Genomic DNA, 18,529 nt, shown 5'->3' with positions numbered 1-18,529 from the left:
ACCGTGGAGTATGTACATTGCACAATATTTATCCCGTTGTTTTATAGGAAACTTATGATGCCTATTTTGCATGTTTATAGACCTGAACACGATGCTTCATTTGATCAATCACCTTACAAGATAGCGCCATGCCAGCAGTGAGTCACTTTCTTAAATTGATCGTGGCTTTACACTTTCCAACCGCGCGTAATTGAAAATTGCAGGGACCCCAGTTACACAATGTATGACGTGTCGCAGAGTAGCCGCTCAAGGCCGGTCGCTGAACAGGTAGCACCGTATATACGTCTGTGACTGTTAACTAACATTTGATGAGCGGCCGAGGTGAACCATCCCGGATCTGGAAAATGAACGACTTTCATGCTATAGCTAGCTATATCATTTTTAATGGTTTATAAAAAGTATATGAAATGAATACTGTAAAGCTAGTATTACTGACTGTCCCTTCGACGACAGAGAATCGGAGGATAGGCTCTATTATCTCCGTGTTTCATTAGTGTTGCGGATCTGGCTATATATTATAGCTAATTTATATTGGGCAAATTGTATTTGGTATAGTGCTCTCGTTTTGTAAATTCTCTTATTGTTGCTTTTATACCATTCTAACGTCACACTATCTATCTTCTCTTAAAATTTCGAATTGCAATCTCCGTATTCAACTTTGTATTGGCGTGGTGTCATTATGAACAATATAATAAAAATGCTATTTCACTCTTTTGAACCTCTGAAATTTGGGATCATAGTCATAGGAAATTAACTTCGATAAAATATCTTCGTCGTGAACTACTATAAAGCCAAGAATTTGAGCCGTCAAGAATATAGGCCGACGCAATAAGTGCCATCCGTTTTTGGTACTCTATATATCAGTGGTCGGGAACCTATGGCTCTTTTGGCTATAAGATATGGCTCTTTGCCATATATTTATTTCTGTACTGAATTGATCAATATTACAGCGATTTGTTGGTAAATTTCCCTCACGGCTAAAATAATTATTCTCGTTGCAGTATAAACATGTCTTTGAGAGGTAAAGACAATGCCTTCTTCAGGTTTAGGGGCTCGGACCCCATCTCTTCAAAATCATTGAATTTAAGTTACTGTCACGCCGGCGGCCAATATCACTCGCGAATTCTACGCTCCAGTATTGTTTGTATTAAACTGGAGCCGAACCTCGACTGCTGTTAATTGGCGGGCTAATGATTAGTTCTCTGATTGCGCCGTTTATTTAGTTGCCTTATATAAAGACCACTCGTGCTGTTAGGATGTCTCTTGTGTAATAAACGTTTATCGTGTGTCGACATCGTTTCGTGGTGCAGCAGGGAATACAGACTCTGTCCTGGCATGGTAGCAGCGATGGGATTGGAACACACGCCATCGAAATGACTGGTTACTCAAACCTCCCGGCGATGTATCCTAGTCGAAATCTTGAATTGTGCGATACGTTGACTCAGAGAGCATAGCAGACATGGCGACGCCCATTTTCAGACGGAGGTTTCAAATACACATTGTCTTCCTGGTCTACGGCGCGAAATAAACTGTTGTGGATGTAACATTCACAATTACAAACTCGAATTACAAACAACGCCATAGCTATCCACGTTCCACGTTCTCCACGTTCTGTGTAGTACCGGCGATAAAATGTATGCGTGTAGCGCAACGTTATGTTACCGCCGAATACTTTGAGTATTGAGAAGTCAATAAGTATTTAGATTTTCGGAATCAGTGTGACAGTCACATTCGAATACCAGTTATAATAAATTCTATGGTACTTACGGTGAATAGACACTTACGTGACCTTTGACACGAACCAATCAGGTTGCAGCAGGATGTAAACAAAGAACAAGGCCGGGCAAGCTTACTATGAGCTCTTATGGGAAAAGGTTGAAAAATGAAGGTTTTAAGCAAAATTACGTTGAATTGGGGATGACTGGCCTTAATGAATACTAATAGCGTAGAGCTAGTATGTAGTTGCAGCTTTTAGTCTAGGATCAACATGAATGGTGGCAAGTACGCATCAGCGTGCTGTGTCCAAATGCATGGATTTTTGACAACTTTTCGGATTAAGCGACGATTGTTGTATACTATACTATGGGATTGTGGTAATGCATATGTTGACGATTTCACAGGTTCCAGGTCTAAAGCGAAATTTTCAAGCATATCTCATGTTCAGAAATATATGCTATAAAATACAGCTTCTGCCACACATCACAATTTTAGTGTACTGATTATGAAACTTGAAAGCTATGGAGATTCTATCGAATTTCTGGATTTGAGTGGAACAGCATCTTCTTCTAACACCGCGGAGAAAGCTACGAAGTATATCATGGAGCGCTATGTACCCGACTTAGGGACAAAGATTGAGGAGACAATTCACTCTTTGTGGAAGTGTTATTCTAGTGAACAGCCAATGTTATCGCAACTTGCGGAAAAGAGAGATATCACACTCAATGGAAATACACATTCTCAGAAAATTCATTATTGATTCGTCTTGCACTTGTAAGACATGGAAATTAAGGAAAAAGACATTTTGTCAAAGACTCCTGCAATAGATATTGTAACCATGATTTATTTTCACATTGGGTTCTGATATATGCTCTCATGCATATGCATTGATTAAGACAATCCAGCACCTGAAGCTACAAGGACTGCATTGTGATTTGCATCAGCATCAGTGAGCTCGATCGTGATTGACAAGCCATCTCTCGACCGTACTCGCAACCGATCAACTCCTGCCTCAAGGTAGATTTTGGTGCGTATGTGGTGTCTTCAGTTTTATAACATTCCACCAAACACACATAATCCTGCAACATTTTCACCTGGAGAATTGTTCATTCAACAAATTGGGCATCTAAATGAGCTTCAATGCAAACCACTGGAATATAGTATGAATAGACATGCACTGTTGGTACACATTGACCATGGCACCGCACAATTACGATCCGTAGCATGCTATTAGGCATTACGATATTCACAATGGAACTGAATTTTCACAATTGCTGAATATGCTGTATCATTCATTTTTAATTTTCAATCTTGAATTAGAGTAAGCAATTAGTCCATATTTGGTTAGCTGATACACAATGCTGCATAGTAGGACACCAGACAAAATTTTATACTTGTTGATTCTTCCGATCAGCTGTTCAATATGAATACGTTGTCTCACCATCTTTCTGGTTGTGGAACAGTCTGGCTCAGGCAGACAAATCATGTGCAGGAATGTTTAAATCTAGATTCAATTTCTTGATTTCAGACTCAATGGTGAATCACTTTTCTGCCATGATAGCATTTCCTGGTTCACCATAGCTGAATTCCAACATTTTCTCACATTTCTTGTCGAACCCACATATTTCACTAATATTTCGATCTGAAATGGTCTCTGTGAACAGTTTCTGCACAAAAGTAAGTGCACCACAATCCATCAATCCTTTCAAAGTTGTATGTGATTTATTGACAGTCAGTAATCATTTCAGTTTTGAGAAATCATGAATGAATGCAAATGGTGCATTTTTAAGAACCACATATCTATATACATGGCCTAATCGAAATTTAATGAAGCGTACAGCAATAGGCCTACTATAAATTTGACGTCAGTAGGATAAGTTGGGCAATTCAGAAAGAATTTATTGTAGTCTAGCATAAAATTTCAGCTTCTCCGCATCTTTTGACATTATGATGCTCATCTGAGAACTGAATTTCACTAGCAATAATTGTCCGTCAATTTGTAATTTTCCTGTACGAGTTTCCTGTTTTGTGCTTCTACTTCTTCCAGAAATTTGATTTTCTTGCGTTTTATCCATCGACTTCCTCTTTCTGCAGCTTCATTAAAGATATCCATCACGCCTGCACAAAATGTATAATATGTTTATGTTACAGAGCAACACTGCTGTGCAGGCACCTATCAAGGCGTACTCGTCCGACTCATGCAACGTATCACCGCTACCAATTTCAACTATTCATCTCATTATTGAATATATTGCTCTCAACAATTTCAACCCACACCATCATGCAGCAAAACTGTGGAATAAAACGAGACACACACAAAGTCGATTGTGGCATCAAGTGTGACTGCATTTCAGATTAGATTCATTCTGAAACACAGAATTATTTCATCTTAATTATGTCACGATTCAATATTTTTGGTACAATAATAGATATGTCATTTTATTAATAAAATGAGAATTCAGATGACTACAAGGAAGTCCACATGCCTTTATCCAGATTTTACATTCTTCCATGCATGTTATTGGCTCTGGGAAAGGTACAAGCGCACACCAGGAACGGTCTGAGTAGCCATCTCCAAGTTACACAGGCTATTAGCACAGTGTTTATCCGGCATTTGTCCTGATTGATTCAATACATGAGCTAGAATAAAAAATGACGATTTCAGCTGGGAACGGATCATATTGCCTATCATATTAATATGATCATTGAATATGCAGACAAGTAAGTGTCCAGTGTAACAGTAATTTGCTAGATAATGATGCAGACTGTAGACTGTACTATATACGATTCCATAAATAGAACGCAGATAACGCAAAGCCCACATAATGAATACCCCACATATCCTGACTCAAGATTAATCTAATACATGCTATTCGGTACGACAGTCCTATAGTATAGTATACGACTAAGGATAATACAGCAATAGTTGCTTCATCCGAAAAGTTGTCAGAAATCCACTTATTTGGACATACCATGCTGACGAGTGCTTGCCACCATTCATGTTTATTGTAGGTTAGAACACTGCAAATACATACTAGCTCTACGTTATTATCATTCACCAAAGTCAGCTATTCCCAATTCAATGTAATTTTGCTAAAAACCTTCATTTTTCAACGCTTTTCCATAAGCGCTCATAGTAAGCTTGCCCGGCCTTGTTCTTTGTTTACATCCTGCTGCAACCTGATTAGTTCGTGTCAAAGGTCACGTAAGTGTCTATTGTGTTACCACTGGTGAGGCTTGGTCCGTCTGCGTCTTACCTCTCGTTTCTAGCTTCATTTCCGAACAATAAATACCATATTTTACAGAGAAAATGTGGCGAAAACGAGGAATCCCATGTAGTGAGTTCGAATTAGTGCAACCATGACGTCACGAATTTGCAATTGTGACATAACAGTTGATTGGCATGTATGGCTCTTCGGGAGTTGAGATGGAAAAATAGGGCCAATACGGCTCTTCGGACAAAAAAGGTTCCCGACCACTGCTATATATCCTCGCAAGTATAGTATTTATCGGAGATATGGTTTGCATACAAGAACACATCTCTGAATTAAAGCTTCAAATGTGCGGTAAATGTGTTAGGAGACATAACTACCAGTGATGAGCGGATAGTGCATTTCGAGACTCCGAATCCCTCCGACAACTTTAGTGTCTGAGGAAAACTCCGTCCGACTCCGAAGAGCTCAATCCCAGACTCCGAGATACTCCGATGAATCTCGTCAAGTATCCGAAACAGTGCCAAGCATGGTACATAGTACAGATGGTACAACATGGTACACGTGATAATATGGTTGGCCTAATAGTATTGTTTGCTCTCCAGTCCCCAATTGCAGTGCAGATGGCTGATTTTTATGCAGTTGGCAATCATTTTGCATGTTACCCGTCATGTTACAAATTTACAACGTGTCAACTGTCTGTGTTTTGGTTTGTAATCATAATCAATAGTGTATTCTGGTCAGAGCTATCCAAATATATCGGAGACAAAAGTTGCAATACTCCGAAAAAATATCTGTAGTAAACTCCGACTCTGCTCCGACTGTAACAAAATCGGCAAAACTCCGCTCCGAATCCACTCCGTCTCCGCTCCGATGCTCATCACTGATAACTACCGCATGCGCACTTAATATATCAAGGCGATTTCTCCACCACACTAGCGGTGAGGTCGATTGTTACATTTACCCCTAGTACAGATGCGGAAACAATGTTTCTGGCAGCATTGACATAACGGCTACCTATATTGAGATAGATTGAGGAAACTGTAATTATGGCCTTACCATATGATTTTGATCCCTAGATGCTTTGAATTTTAAAACAATCGGGACTCGGCGGGCCTCGCGTGCCATAATTAGCCTGCAGATTCTTCGTGAATTTACAATTGAACTATGAACATGATGTGTGAATCCATTCATTAGCAGGAAGTCACAGCATAGTCATTGGCCAAGAGCTAGCGTATATAATAGGCCATATTGAAAATGCGAGGATCGAATATTGCGAGCATATAATAGAATACAGTATGATGTCATATCTCATAAGGATATGATGCAAAGCAATTGATACAATTTCAATTGTAAGATAATGGCTTACACTGAGTGAATCCTGATTTATCTGAGCTGATCGCTGCATTTATCTGCTAGCTATACAGCGCCATGCGTTTACCAACCAATCAAGTTTAATGACTGAGACAATGTAACAGTCAAATAAATTTGAAAATTTGGTTTTAGGCTGTTAAATATTGATCATGATTTCAAGAAAGAGAATTGATGGTTGTTTGGATGAATCGCCCCACGCATAATGTCTGATTCTCATAATTGACCGGAATGGACGTAATGCAACACGCTGAATAGAATTAACATAAACTGATTTATAATCTATTCAGGCAGAAGACATTAAGTTCCTGCGTTAAGTTACGTCGTTGCTAGAAGTAACATAGATATGCAAGGAACAAATTGGCGCATCGGAAAGAATCAATATATCGATGGCAAAGTTTTGAATATATGATCACTGATCAGTATTATACACGTCGTGCTGAGCTTCACGTTCATTATGTAACCAAACGCACAAAGAAACCATCGATAACACACATATTGAAAATAAAATAAAGCGACTTGGCGAACGGTTTCAGAGAGTATACAAATGGCTAATATCCTATAAACAAGGGGTCTCAAACTCAAATGTGTTCGCGGGCCAATTTCCTAGTTTGAGGACTCCGCGGGCCGCAGCACTAATAGGGCGATATGGAGTGGGTGAAACCCCCGAAATCATCGTCGGTTCAACAGTTATAGCAATTAGAAATAAATCATTGGTACGAAATGGATGTTCGGTTCATGATGACCGTTGACTTTAAAATGATGCATAGCGATGTATATTTCTTGTTGAATCAGCCATCTGCACTGCAATAGGGGACTGGAGAGCAAACAATACTATTAAGCCAACCATATTATCACGTGTACCATGTTGTACCATCTGTACTATGTACCATGCTTGCCACTGTTTCGGATACTTGACGAGATTCATCGGAGTATCTCGGAGTCTGGGATTGAGCTCTTCGGAGTCGGACGGAGTTTTCCTCAGACACTAAAGTTGTCGGATGGATTCGGAGTCTCGAAATGCACTATCCGCTCATCACTGGTAGTTATGTCTCCTAACACATTTACCGCACATTTGAAGCTTTAATTCAGAGATGTGTTCTTGTATGCAAACCATATCTCCCATAAATACTATACTTGCGAGGATATATAGCAGTGGTCGGGAACCTATTTTGTCCGAAGAGCCGTATTGGCCCTATTTTTCCATCTCAACTCCCGAAGAGCCATACATGCCAATCAACTGTTATGTCACAATTGCAAATTCGTGACGTCATGGTTGCACTAATTCGAACTCACTACATGGGATTCCTCGTTCTCGCCACATTTTCTCTGTAAAATATAGTATTTATTGTTCGGAAATAAAGCTAGAAACGAGAGGTAAGACGCAGACGGACCAAGCCTCACCAGTGGTAACACAATTCACCGTAAGTACCATAGAATTTATTATAACTGGTATTCGAATGTGACTGTCACACTGATTCCGAAAATCTAAATACTTATTGACTTCTCAATACTCAAAGTATTCGGCGGTAACATAACGTTGCGCTACACGCATACATTTTATCGCCGGTACTACACAGAACGTGGAGAACGTGGAACGTGGATAGCTATGGCGTTGTTTGTAATTCGAGTTTGTAATTGTGAATGTTACATCCACAACAGTTTATTTCGCGCCGTAGACCAGGAAGACAATGTGTATTTGAAACCTCCGTTTGAAAATGGGCGTCGCCATGTCTGCTATGCTCTTTGAGTCAACGTATCGCACAATTCAAGATTTCGACTAGGATACATCGCCGGGAGGTTTGAGTAACCAGTCATTTCGATGGCGTGTGTTCCAATCCCATCGCTGCTACGATGCCAGGACAGAGTCTGTATTCCCTGCTGCACCACGAAACGATGTCGACACACGATAAACGTTTATTACACAAGAGACATCCTAACAGCACGAGTAGTCGTTATATAAGGCAACTAAATAAACGGCGCAATCAGAGAACTAATCATTAGCCCGCCAATTAACAGCAGTCGAGGTTCGGCTCCAGTTTAATACAAACAATACTGGAGCGTAGAATTCGCGAGTGATATTGGCCGCCGGCGTGACAGTAACTTAAATTCAATGATTTTGAAGAGATGGGGTCCGAGCCCCTAAACCTGAAGAAGGCATTGTCTTTACCTCTCAAAGACATGTTTATACTGCAACGAGAATAATTATTTTAGCCGTGATGGAAATTTACCAACAAATCGCTGTAATATTGATCAATTCAGTACAAAAATAAATATTTGGCAAAGAGCCATATCTTATAGCCCAAAGAGCCATAGGTTCCCGACCACTGATATATAGAGTACCAAAAACGGATGGCACTTATTGCGTCGGCCTATATTCTTGACGGCTCAAATGCTTGGCTTTATAGTAGTTCACGACGAAGATATTTTATCGAAGTTAATTTCCTATGACTATGATCCCAAATTTCAGAGGTTCAAAAGAGTGAAATAGCATTTTTATTATATTGTTCATAATGACACCACGCCAATACAAAGTTGAATACGGAGATTGCAATTCGAAATTTTAAGAGGAGATAGATAGTGTGACGCTAGAATGGTATGAAAGCAACAATAATAGAATTTACAAAACGAGAGCACTATACCAAATACAATTTGCCCAATATAAATTAGCTATAATATATAGCCAGATCCACAACACTAATGAAACACGGAGATAATAGAGCCTATCCTCCGATTCTCTGTCGTCGAAGGGACAGTCAGTAATACTAGCTTTACAGTATTCATTTCATATACTTTTTATAAACCATTAAAAATGATATAGCTAGCTATAGCATGAAAGTCGTTCATTTTCCAGATCCGGGATGGTTCACCTCGGCCGCTCATCAAAGGTTAGTTAACAGTCACAGACGTATACGATGCTACCTGTTCAGCGACCGGCCTTGAGCGGCTACTCTGCGACACGTCATACATTGTGTAACTGGGGTCCCTGCAATTTTCAATTACGCTCGGTTGGAAAGTATACAGGCACGATCGATTTAAGAAAGAGACTCACTGCTGGCATGGCACTATCTCGTAAGGTGATTGATCAAATGAAGCATCGTGTTCAGGTCTATAAACATGCAAAATAGGCATCATAAGTTTCCTATAAAACAACGGGATAAATATTGTGCAATGTACATACTCCACGGTAGTATAACGAGTCGGTTCGGTGCTGCCGGCGTACGCTGATCCTCCGTCAACCTTCATCTTGGTTGAGGATTTCCTGAAAATCACAAATATAGTTAACGCGAATGTTTTGCGTGCTGAGACCATATTGAGGAGTATAAAATCCTGCCTAATATCCAGGGCGAAGTTTTGCGTGGCTTGCCGTCTTATGTGGGTAGGATATGATAATGAGGAATTTCAATACGACAACATTGACAGAATGTATGCATCACCGATTTAGTAGAAATCTGTTAGCTCAACAATAAATGTATACAAATACATGCTCTTTGAGGGTCTTCATATATATTTGCGAATGAACAAGTCAGTGTGTATAGCCCTATAGATGAAGATAGAAGCAGGGCATGATATGGTATGGTATGGTATGGTACGATATGGAACCATGGTATGTTTGGTATACATGGTACATTTCGCTCATCGGTTCAACGAATTATTTCGCTTCAGCTCAGTAACTTCAACCATGAGGAGTTTTAAAATCGTAGACTCTGTGAAAGTAGGTATTGCATGAATACTAATATCAATTTGTTGAACTTGAAAGTCATTTCCTGCACCTTGCTCGTATGATCATGACGCAACTTCGATTTGACATAAGCAACATTGTAATTCAAAATATGTAGCTTTGTATAGCAGCAACGTCACACTATTGCGGCCATCAACACGAATTCTACCTACATTAAATCTGATTATCTCTGATAAAACAATTGAGACGCTGATGCTGGCTAATGAAGCCAATGAGTTTGACCCCCCTCCATTGGCGGAAGAATCGGACATTTGATCCGCAGTCGCAAAAACTTTTAGTGATTGCAGCGATGTGAAATTGTATTCTAAGCCATATTTTATTGGGACAATACCTTTGTAGATGATATCTCCATATTACTGCCAGCAGCGCGTTGCCGCGCTAGTTTTACAAGTCATGATCTTGTGTTGAGATTCCAAAATAACTCCGTGTATATTTCACGTTCCGTCTTCGATGATTATAGCCAACCTACATCGTTGACATGTGACACAAATAAATTGAAGATAGAATTGGTTCATCAGGGCTGTTTAAACGAATAATTTCATCCCAAACAATCGGAATATAAACGTTAGAAATTTCATCGTCACAAATAGCATTTTATGTGGAAGGTTGGGCAACTGGAAAAGTGTGGAAAAGGCATCAAATATGGCGCGGAAGAATGTGCTATGGTATGGAAAATTGTAAGTATAGTACGGAGCGATTGAAACAGGTATTGAGTATGGAAATTTCCCATTCCATTCCATAGGATACCATGCACTGGATAGAAGTACCGATTATGTGGTGAGACTACAATTAAAATTTGAGCGTGAAGTACATTGCAGCTGGGGATATTTATTCTTGATTCTGGAAGTCAATTCGTCAGAGAGCATACGACCGAAAATTCATTCATGGCTCCGGCGATATGGTAGCCTACCAATACAGCAAGTTGATTTCTCGAAAGTTGTGATGCATATGAGCATAGCGTATAACTGAAATCAGATCATTAAATCATATACCTGCATAAGAGAACTCCAAGTAGTATGTTACAAGCAAATGAAAGTCCGCATATCCCCGCAATGATTATGGTAATTGTTGAAACCGAATAATCGGTTTCCGATCGGTTTGTTGCCATTGGCTCAGTTATACGTTCAAGATCGGATTGCGTTATTTCTTTTGGTGTAACGGGTTGCCATGGAAATGTAGTCACGGTTGTACGACTTTTGTTGCGATCAGTTACTGTGAATGATGAAATTTATTTAGAATACATTGTATAGTCTGACGCAAGGGTGGGCAATATACGACCCGCGGACAGTTTTCAGCTTGAAAGTGAAATTCTAAGCTGAAAGTATTGAATCCAAGTCTGCCAACCTGAAAAAGATGGTCTTTGTCATGAAACTACTAGTTTTATTCGGGTCTACAATTCATAAATTTGCGTTCAAACATTTTCGACCATGAACAAGGCTTCGTTCCAATAAAACTGATGTCCACGCGGTTTCTACATCCGACTTGCAGTCAGAGTTTAAAGAACTTATTGATAACTTCGCTCGACCATAGATGTCTGATTGACTTCAACAGCTATTCAAGTAGCTTACTTTATAGGTTAATCAATTCAATAAATACTGATTTGGGTCTCTGATTCAAAGTTAAAGATTACATTAAATTAGGGTAAGCATACTTTGGAATCGGGAAAAAGGGACACTTTTTAAAGGTTACCAAAATTGAAATCCGCTTTTTTTTTTGAAATATTTACTGGGAATCTTCTCATGTATGGCGGTTTTTAGTTAACCTTATCCATTAGCCTAGCAGTGAAATCTGTCAAACAGGACGGATTTCTGAAAAGAAGGAAATTTAGGTGCCCTCGGAGGAAATTTTCGATTTCCTAGAAAAATAAGGACATATGGTAGGCCTACACCTAATTAAATGACTCCTAATTAAATACCCATTATTCCTTGTATAGGTGGATAAATACGCGATTAATGTATCAATTCTGTAATCTGGCCCGCCAATTAATACAGTTTCCGATATCCGGCCCGCCGACCGAAGAAGTTGCCCACCCCTGACTAATGTAAACCAAATGATCGAAAACAAGTCGAATGTGAGAACAATAATGCGAATAAAAATTTAGGTATAGTGGCACTCATCGTTCATATCAAATCGGAGAACTTTCGAGACACGACCACGATTCCAAGAATTGCAGTTGCAGAATTAGCTTTGAACTAATAAAAGACTACTCTATGTAAATAGTAAGAATTTTATATTTTAGAAAGTCATAATTTCGTTACTGCTTGTCACTAGCCTGCAGTTAATATTTGAACAAGACAGATGACAGTTGCATGATAATTGAGCTAAATTTATACTAAAACTTAGTGGGTCGACGGGTGTCCGTCACGATGTAAAATGGGTCCGCACAAAAATGTTGAGAACCACGGGACAACTCTAAACGGCGGAACGAGCGGACTACGGAACTAGCGGAACTAGCAACACTAAACGGCGGACCAAGTGGAACTACGGACCGAGCAGACCATAACAAAATAGGTCAAATCCAAACGGCGGACCGCGGAACAGCGGAACATATAATACTAAACGACGGACCGAGCGGAATTGCGGACCGGCAGACTGTCACAAAATTCGCAATGTAAACGGCTGACCGCGGATCAGGCGCATCTCTCAATATTCATATTTTGTCAAATGATATTTATACCTGGACTTTGTTGAAGCTTACATTTCGTTAAAAAACTTGTCAAGTAATTTAATGCTCCGACGCCTAGTTACGGCACAACTTTACTTTATTCCTGTATTTCTATGTAATAAACTTTCAATTGTCATGACATTGTAATCAGCTGACACCAGAAAACAGTATCAGTTTTAATAATAATTTCATTATTTCAAAACTCCACAACACTGCGATACAATTAAAATTAAAAGATAGCAAGGTGTCTAAACGACTTGGGGACACAGATCAAAAAAATACTACGTCCGATGTGCCCGTTCGAAAATTAAGCCTGTATATACCTCGTTGCCACTCGAACATCACGTCTGGGGTATGTTTGGTGTGCGTTTGTACTTCATTGCAACCTATGGATATCATGTTTGGGGTGTACCTATTGGTACTGTGTTGCAAGCCGGTCATCAAGTCTGGGGTGTGTTTGGAGTGTGTTTGTACTGTGCTGCAATGCAAATCGGACATCATGTATGGGGTATGTTTGGGGTGTGCTGGTAATGCATTGCAATACAGACTCCATGTCTTGGGTATGTTTGTTGTGAGTTCTCACTGCGTTGCAACCAGGACATCATGTCTGGGGTATGTTTGGACTGTGTTATTATTGCGTTGCCACACTTACAGACACCCCATAGTTACCCTAGACAAGATATCCTTATGTTCGGTATGACCCTTATTGTCAAAATGAAAGGCACCCTTTGAGAAAGTAGGAGTATTGCGACATTTGCGAGTTGCACCTGATCCGCGGTCCGTCGTTTACATTGTGGTCTTTGTAGTAGTCCGCTCGGTTTGCAGTCCCACTTGGTCTGCCGTTTAGTATTGCGAGTTCCTCCTGCTCCGCGGCTCGCATGTTCCGCCGTTTGGATTTGAGCTATTTTGCTATGGTCCGCTCAGGCCGCAGTACCACTCGGTCCGCCGTTTAGTATTACATTTTCGGCTGTTCCGCGTCCCACCATTTAGAGTTGCCCGAGCCATGTCCTACAGGATTTATGGCAACCTCACTCACTACACACTTTATACCTAAATATTCAAAGTCTAAAAACCAAGTAGTTTTCCTCAAAAATTGCTAAGTAGCGGTGGATGTAATCTGTAAAATAACCACTCGAGTATGTATCTATGATGTGTATAATTGGAAATGGTGCGTACAGCTTCGAATGCTTTTTGTCGCATTCGGTACCAATGCTACCAATTGTATACTGGATGATTATATCACAAATTGTGCTATTAGTGTACTAGTTTGGTGTGCATGGAGTATAGGCTCTGGAAATATAGGAAAAACCTACTCTAGTACTCCAATAAAGTAGAAGTACATCATTACTGACATGAACACCTCTGAAGCATTGTGGTATCGAGTGAAACGGTCTACTCTATCCAATATTGCGATATTGTTCGAATATTTTGCACTATAGACAACACGATATAGTTCACCCGGCATTGTCAGATTCAAGAATGCATAGCTGCATGGATACTCCTGTGCCAAATAGTCGTTGGTTTTGTAAAGGAGATACTCTGGCAGATCAGCTTCGATATACCACGATAGGCAGTTGATGGGCCTGTTCTCTCCCAATACGCCCAATTGTCGCATTATCATCGGAAGCTCGACAGCTGGCAAGTCCGTTCCAAATATTCCGCAATGAAATGGGATTCTCATACTTCTACTCGTACCTGGAGCATAAAGGATCAGTGCTAATTAGGTATATGGTCACTGGGCAGGAAAATAAGATTTCATGGCTGCACGATGTTGTAGCGTTAGATCATTTTTTGGTTTGACAAATATTGTATTGATGGAATGCAATCTCACCCTTCATAAGGGGTCACTAACTAGCGGTACGCACGTAGCCCCCAGGGATTTCTAAAACGTTTTAGATATCCCTGGTAGCCCCTCAGGACATATTCTGGACGAAAACAGGTCATGCGCACGGTGCATTGGGCGACGCAGCATGATGGTAGAACCCTTGTCATTCGATATTGCTATGTTGTTTCCCGCGGTGCCTTCTAAGTCGGAAATATATTTTAAGTCACTTATCAGCAGTGAATGCTGACGGCCATTTCGAATGGTACTATGCGTAATTCGGGCAAGTAATAAGCCGTTGCAACATGGAATGTGCGGCCATCGGTCACATCGCCATTCGCCATGTAACTTAGGGTTGCATTTAAAACAAAAATCAAGTTAAAACAAACATGTTTGAACAGAGCCCTTGGTTGGAACATGTTTTTTATTGTTGTTTTTTCTGGTATTTTTTAGCCATGACGTCGCGAATATTTAATCGTGACGTCACATTGACTTGACATTGACAAATGAAAATATTGGTTAAAGACAGAGGTGGTCACTGATGAAGTACTTCTACTTTTTGAAGAACTTGAAGTAGATTTTTCCTACTCATACTACTTTTTAAGTAGGATTTCAGAATACTTCTACTTCTACATGACAGTTTTCAGTTTTGTAGGCAAAAATAAGCGTAGAATACCTACTTACTTATTTGTGAAGCGCCACTTCTACTTCTACTTGAGTAGAAATTCCACCGTTACTTCATCTTCTACTTGAGTAGCGACGGTGACTACTTTGACCACCTCTGGATGGCTCCTACGACGAAAAGGGTTTCCGACCACAGTCATAAACTGACCAAAAATATCTTTAACCAGGAGTACATCACCAGGAGTACATCGTTATGCAGCAGTTAGTTAGGCGGTCATCGTTATCTGAACACCCATTCCGTACCAATGATCTATATTTACGTGCTAAAACTGTTTTTTTAGGCATTTGTGTAAAACACATGTACTAAACGGAGTGTGTTATCTATGTTTAAAGGCCTGAAGCAAAGAAATCAATAGACCACCGGCAATTTCAGACGATGGATCTCTGTTTGGTGCGCTTACTTGTTTTTACTTTTACTTCTTTTGTCAGGTTGTAGAGAAGTAGCGATAATCCTTTCAAGCTGGTCGTCAACTGCCATTTGCAGTTCACGTTACGCGGGCAACGATGCGGAGAACGGCTAGTTTCCCAGCTCGTATTGAATTCCGTTGAACAATCTACCAGTTTACTTGCCGCATACTGGAGTCCGTATAATATACCTGCGAAATGTTCAAATGCATGCATATAGGCCGACTTCGAAGAAATGATTGCTTTTCCGTCCATAACCACGGTGATTTAAGACTGTGTTTCAAGTCCACATCTCCATCACAGTTGTGCATCAACAGAATAGCAGTTCAGTTATAGTGACAAATCGTTTGAGTGACATACATTGAGGTTATTGAGAGTGACACACACACAAACATCTCAAGTCACACGTTAGAAAGTACTGCTCCAACCATTTAAGTGATTCTCATTTGAGTGGCCTTTCAGTGAAATTTGAGGGATTAAAAGTTTCATGCATAAGTACTGTGAAGTAATTTGGGTAGTCAGCGTGCTCAATAAGTGGTAGGTAGTTGCGTTCAGTGACATCGCTGTTTGGATGGGAAACGCGATCGAAAAGCTAATTTACAGCATGAATGATTTGCAGTTCCCATCCGGGCATCCGGCTTTCAACTCCTCCCAAAATCGCCATAACACCAGGTTTAATATTCCAAACAGTGAAAAACCGGAATACCACAGGCTACACTACTAAGCGGCATCAGTTGTTTTGACAAATTCGAGATCATATTCCTCACTGGGCACACATCAGTTACTTATGTTCAGATTTCCATATATATGTTTCAATGCGAACTTTGGTTACGTAAAGGCTACAGATTCGCGGATAATGGAGCTTGCTGTCTAATAATATCCAACGCAAAATGAAACAGATATAAACATGGTATATATAACATCTTCAATAAACCAGAAAACGTATACTCACCTACTAAGACCAGTATCCTGATCATGTTACGATGGACGAATTTCCACGTGAAGTCCTTTCAATACAGTGAATAATGTTAAGAGTCACTAAGAAAGAATTGATTTTCGCTTCCTTCTCAGAATTATGTCGTTTGAAGTATCTAACCATGTGCATGTTTCCAAGTGTGACTCATCACTGTCGTTGGTAACCAGTAGGAACTAGGAGCTGACTATAGACAGACGCATTTCTATTTTATCAAGTCGTTGTGAATTACAATGTGACCCGGATTTTTCACCATTGCAGCAGTGAGGCCACACAACAAATAGAATATCGTTCTGAATCTTATATCAGCTCCGTAAGTGCATATATATGGTTTGCATTACGTTCGTGCATTTACGTCGTTGCCCTTTGACTCTGATTTGTCTAGGACTGATGGAGTACCATTATTTTATCGTGTGTCATGGTTTCGTATTTATAGCATGTGTTCGGTGTCCCGACTGATGTCTATATGCCTTATGGATTAGTAATCGTATCGTGGTCTCTGTATTAGTGTTTATGTTGTTGAAGATTAGAACAATAGATTCGTGAGCTCTCATCATGTATGTTACGGTGGCCTACACCAGGGGCCACGGCGCATAACGCATCAACTGGTGTCAAAAGTCAGACTCATTTATAAATACTGCAACGAATATACATCATTGAATTTGGTGTATTGTATTGTAAACTTCCTGCTACGCAGCAGGAAATGAGGACAGGTCTCCAATATGCTATGGTGCAGCAATATTATAGCATGGGTACGCCAAAGCGCAACCAACAAAGAGTTTGAGTCCTCGCGCGTCGACGTGCGAAGCAACCACTATTAGTTTTGATTCGTTTGTGTCATCCATGGAGAAACAGGAGAAATCTCCAAATCTGCCCTATTCGTCATTGTCCCGTCTAGTTGCAGCGTAGCTAAACAATGCGCTGTTTATTCTGACATGCAGCGACATGGGCCTGGTGGGAGAGCAAAGCACATTCCTGTGGCTCTAGGCGATTATAATATGTCCACAGGTGACAGGAGTCGGTGACCCACGAACCTCAAAGTGACTTGGTCAGACATGAATAAACGTAACAGTTGAAGCGCTAACCAAATGATACTTTGTAGTATCGCCGATATCACAGTACTCCAAGGGTCGCGGCACCTTTGAGTATAGGCATACTTTAAATCAGGGGTTCCCAACCTTTTTGTGGACGCGACCCCAAATTCCGAGTCGAAAATGTTCCGCGACCACATCATTGTCGATTTCGCGTCCTGGTTACTGTACGCGCAGTATTAGCAATTCAGCGATAATGAATTCGTCGACCTTCGTCTATCAAGACTATAGCAACAGGTGTTTACGAACTAATTCTATCTATATCCAATCGAAGTAGTCCAGTAGTGCTGCATGAAATCATGCATCACACAAAATATCATTAACGATCTATAAGTTACTCGGCCGCGGCGAGCGTGTGTGTCTGTATATATGCATAATGTTAGCACATATCACTACCAAGTACCAACTCACTTGCAGTTTTCCTGGGTGGATAAATTCTCGTCCTACTGATTTCTATGTACGCGACCCATACTTGTCACCGCGACTCTCAGACAATAGGCAAACGAGCCCATGCGGTCGCAACCCATAGGTTTGAAGGTCCCTGCCCTAAATATAACCCTATTGGGTACCGTAGTACTCGAGTTGAGAACCACGGAATTACCACAACGTTGCACAAGATAGCAGGGAAGACATTGGAGTATAAGGAGAACTTGACGAGCCTCGATAATGGGAAACCCTAATATTATGAAACTAATTCACCGTAACTATCGATCTGTGTATGCGTACACACTGAAGTACACTTTATCAATATATTAGGCAAAGAAAATTGGCAATTTACTAAACATTCGTAAAGTATTTCCAATTGAAGTAGAAAACGGTAGTTTAAAAAGTTGTAAAGTAAGTGGCCT

The 18,529-nt window shown here is 40.3% G+C and overlaps 1 protein-coding gene and 1 long non-coding RNA gene across 8 annotated transcripts; both read right to left on the bottom strand.

Moving 5' to 3' along the window:
- Nucleotides 1-3,441: 3,441 nt before the first annotated feature.
- Nucleotides 3,442-4,950, bottom strand: LOC145457968 (uncharacterized). 5 transcript variants are annotated; one of them, XR_013921027.1, is made up of 3 exons: nt 4,818-4,950; nt 4,267-4,356; nt 3,536-3,834 (listed from the first exon to the last, which is right to left on the bottom strand). It is a non-coding gene; the product is annotated as an uncharacterized LOC145457968 (long non-coding RNA). The 5 variants fall into 5 exon arrangements; XR_013921028.1 differs by having other exon boundaries at nt 4,689-4,826; XR_013921031.1 differs by having other exon boundaries at nt 3,541-3,834; nt 4,203-4,356; nt 4,818-4,927.
- Nucleotides 4,951-8,782: 3,832 nt separating this feature from the next.
- LOC145456975 (uncharacterized) lies at nt 8,783-18,268 on the bottom strand. Of its 3 annotated transcripts, XM_080335124.1 has the most exons (7): nt 16,570-18,268; nt 15,614-15,808; nt 14,165-14,401; nt 11,034-11,253; nt 9,481-9,561; nt 9,352-9,408; nt 8,783-9,285 (listed from the first exon to the last, which is right to left on the bottom strand). In XM_080335124.1, the coding sequence occupies exons 1-7, from the start codon at nt 16,592-16,594 to the stop codon at nt 9,189-9,191; spliced, it is 912 nt and encodes a 303-aa protein (XP_080191250.1). In that variant the 5' UTR covers nt 16,595-18,268; the 3' UTR covers nt 8,783-9,188. The 3 variants fall into 3 exon arrangements, 2 of the variants coding, with proteins under 2 accessions (XP_080191250.1, XP_080191249.1); XM_080335123.1 differs by lacking the exon at nt 16,570-18,268 and having other exon boundaries at nt 15,614-16,481; XR_013920746.1 differs by lacking the exons at nt 8,783-9,285; nt 16,570-18,268 and adding an exon at nt 10,373-10,506 and having other exon boundaries at nt 9,372-9,408; nt 15,614-16,494.
- Nucleotides 18,269-18,529: the final 261 nt, after the last annotated feature.

Source organism: Botryllus schlosseri, chromosome 15 (assembly GCF_051294905.1).
Source record: "Botryllus schlosseri isolate E-star chromosome 15, Bs_hap1, whole genome shotgun sequence".
NCBI classification, from domain to species: Eukaryota; Metazoa; Chordata; class Ascidiacea; order Stolidobranchia; family Styelidae; genus Botryllus; species Botryllus schlosseri.
This window is presented reverse-complemented; position numbering and strand designations above follow the sequence as displayed.

Bases quoted from the DNA above. Each gene is read 5' to 3' on its own strand.
- LOC145456975 (XM_080335123.1), bottom strand. From the start codon at position 15,872: ATGGACGGAAAAGCAATCATTTCTTCGAAGTCGGCCTATATGCATGCA. The intron at 11,254-14,164 runs GTGAACTATATC...CATCATTCACAG, and splicing joins CTTGAATCTGACAATGCCGG to TAACTGATCGCAACAAAAGT. The intron at 9,286-9,351 runs GTGAGTCTCTTT...TGAAAATTGCAG, and splicing joins GAGATAGTGCCATGCCAGCA to GGACCCCAGTTACACAATGT.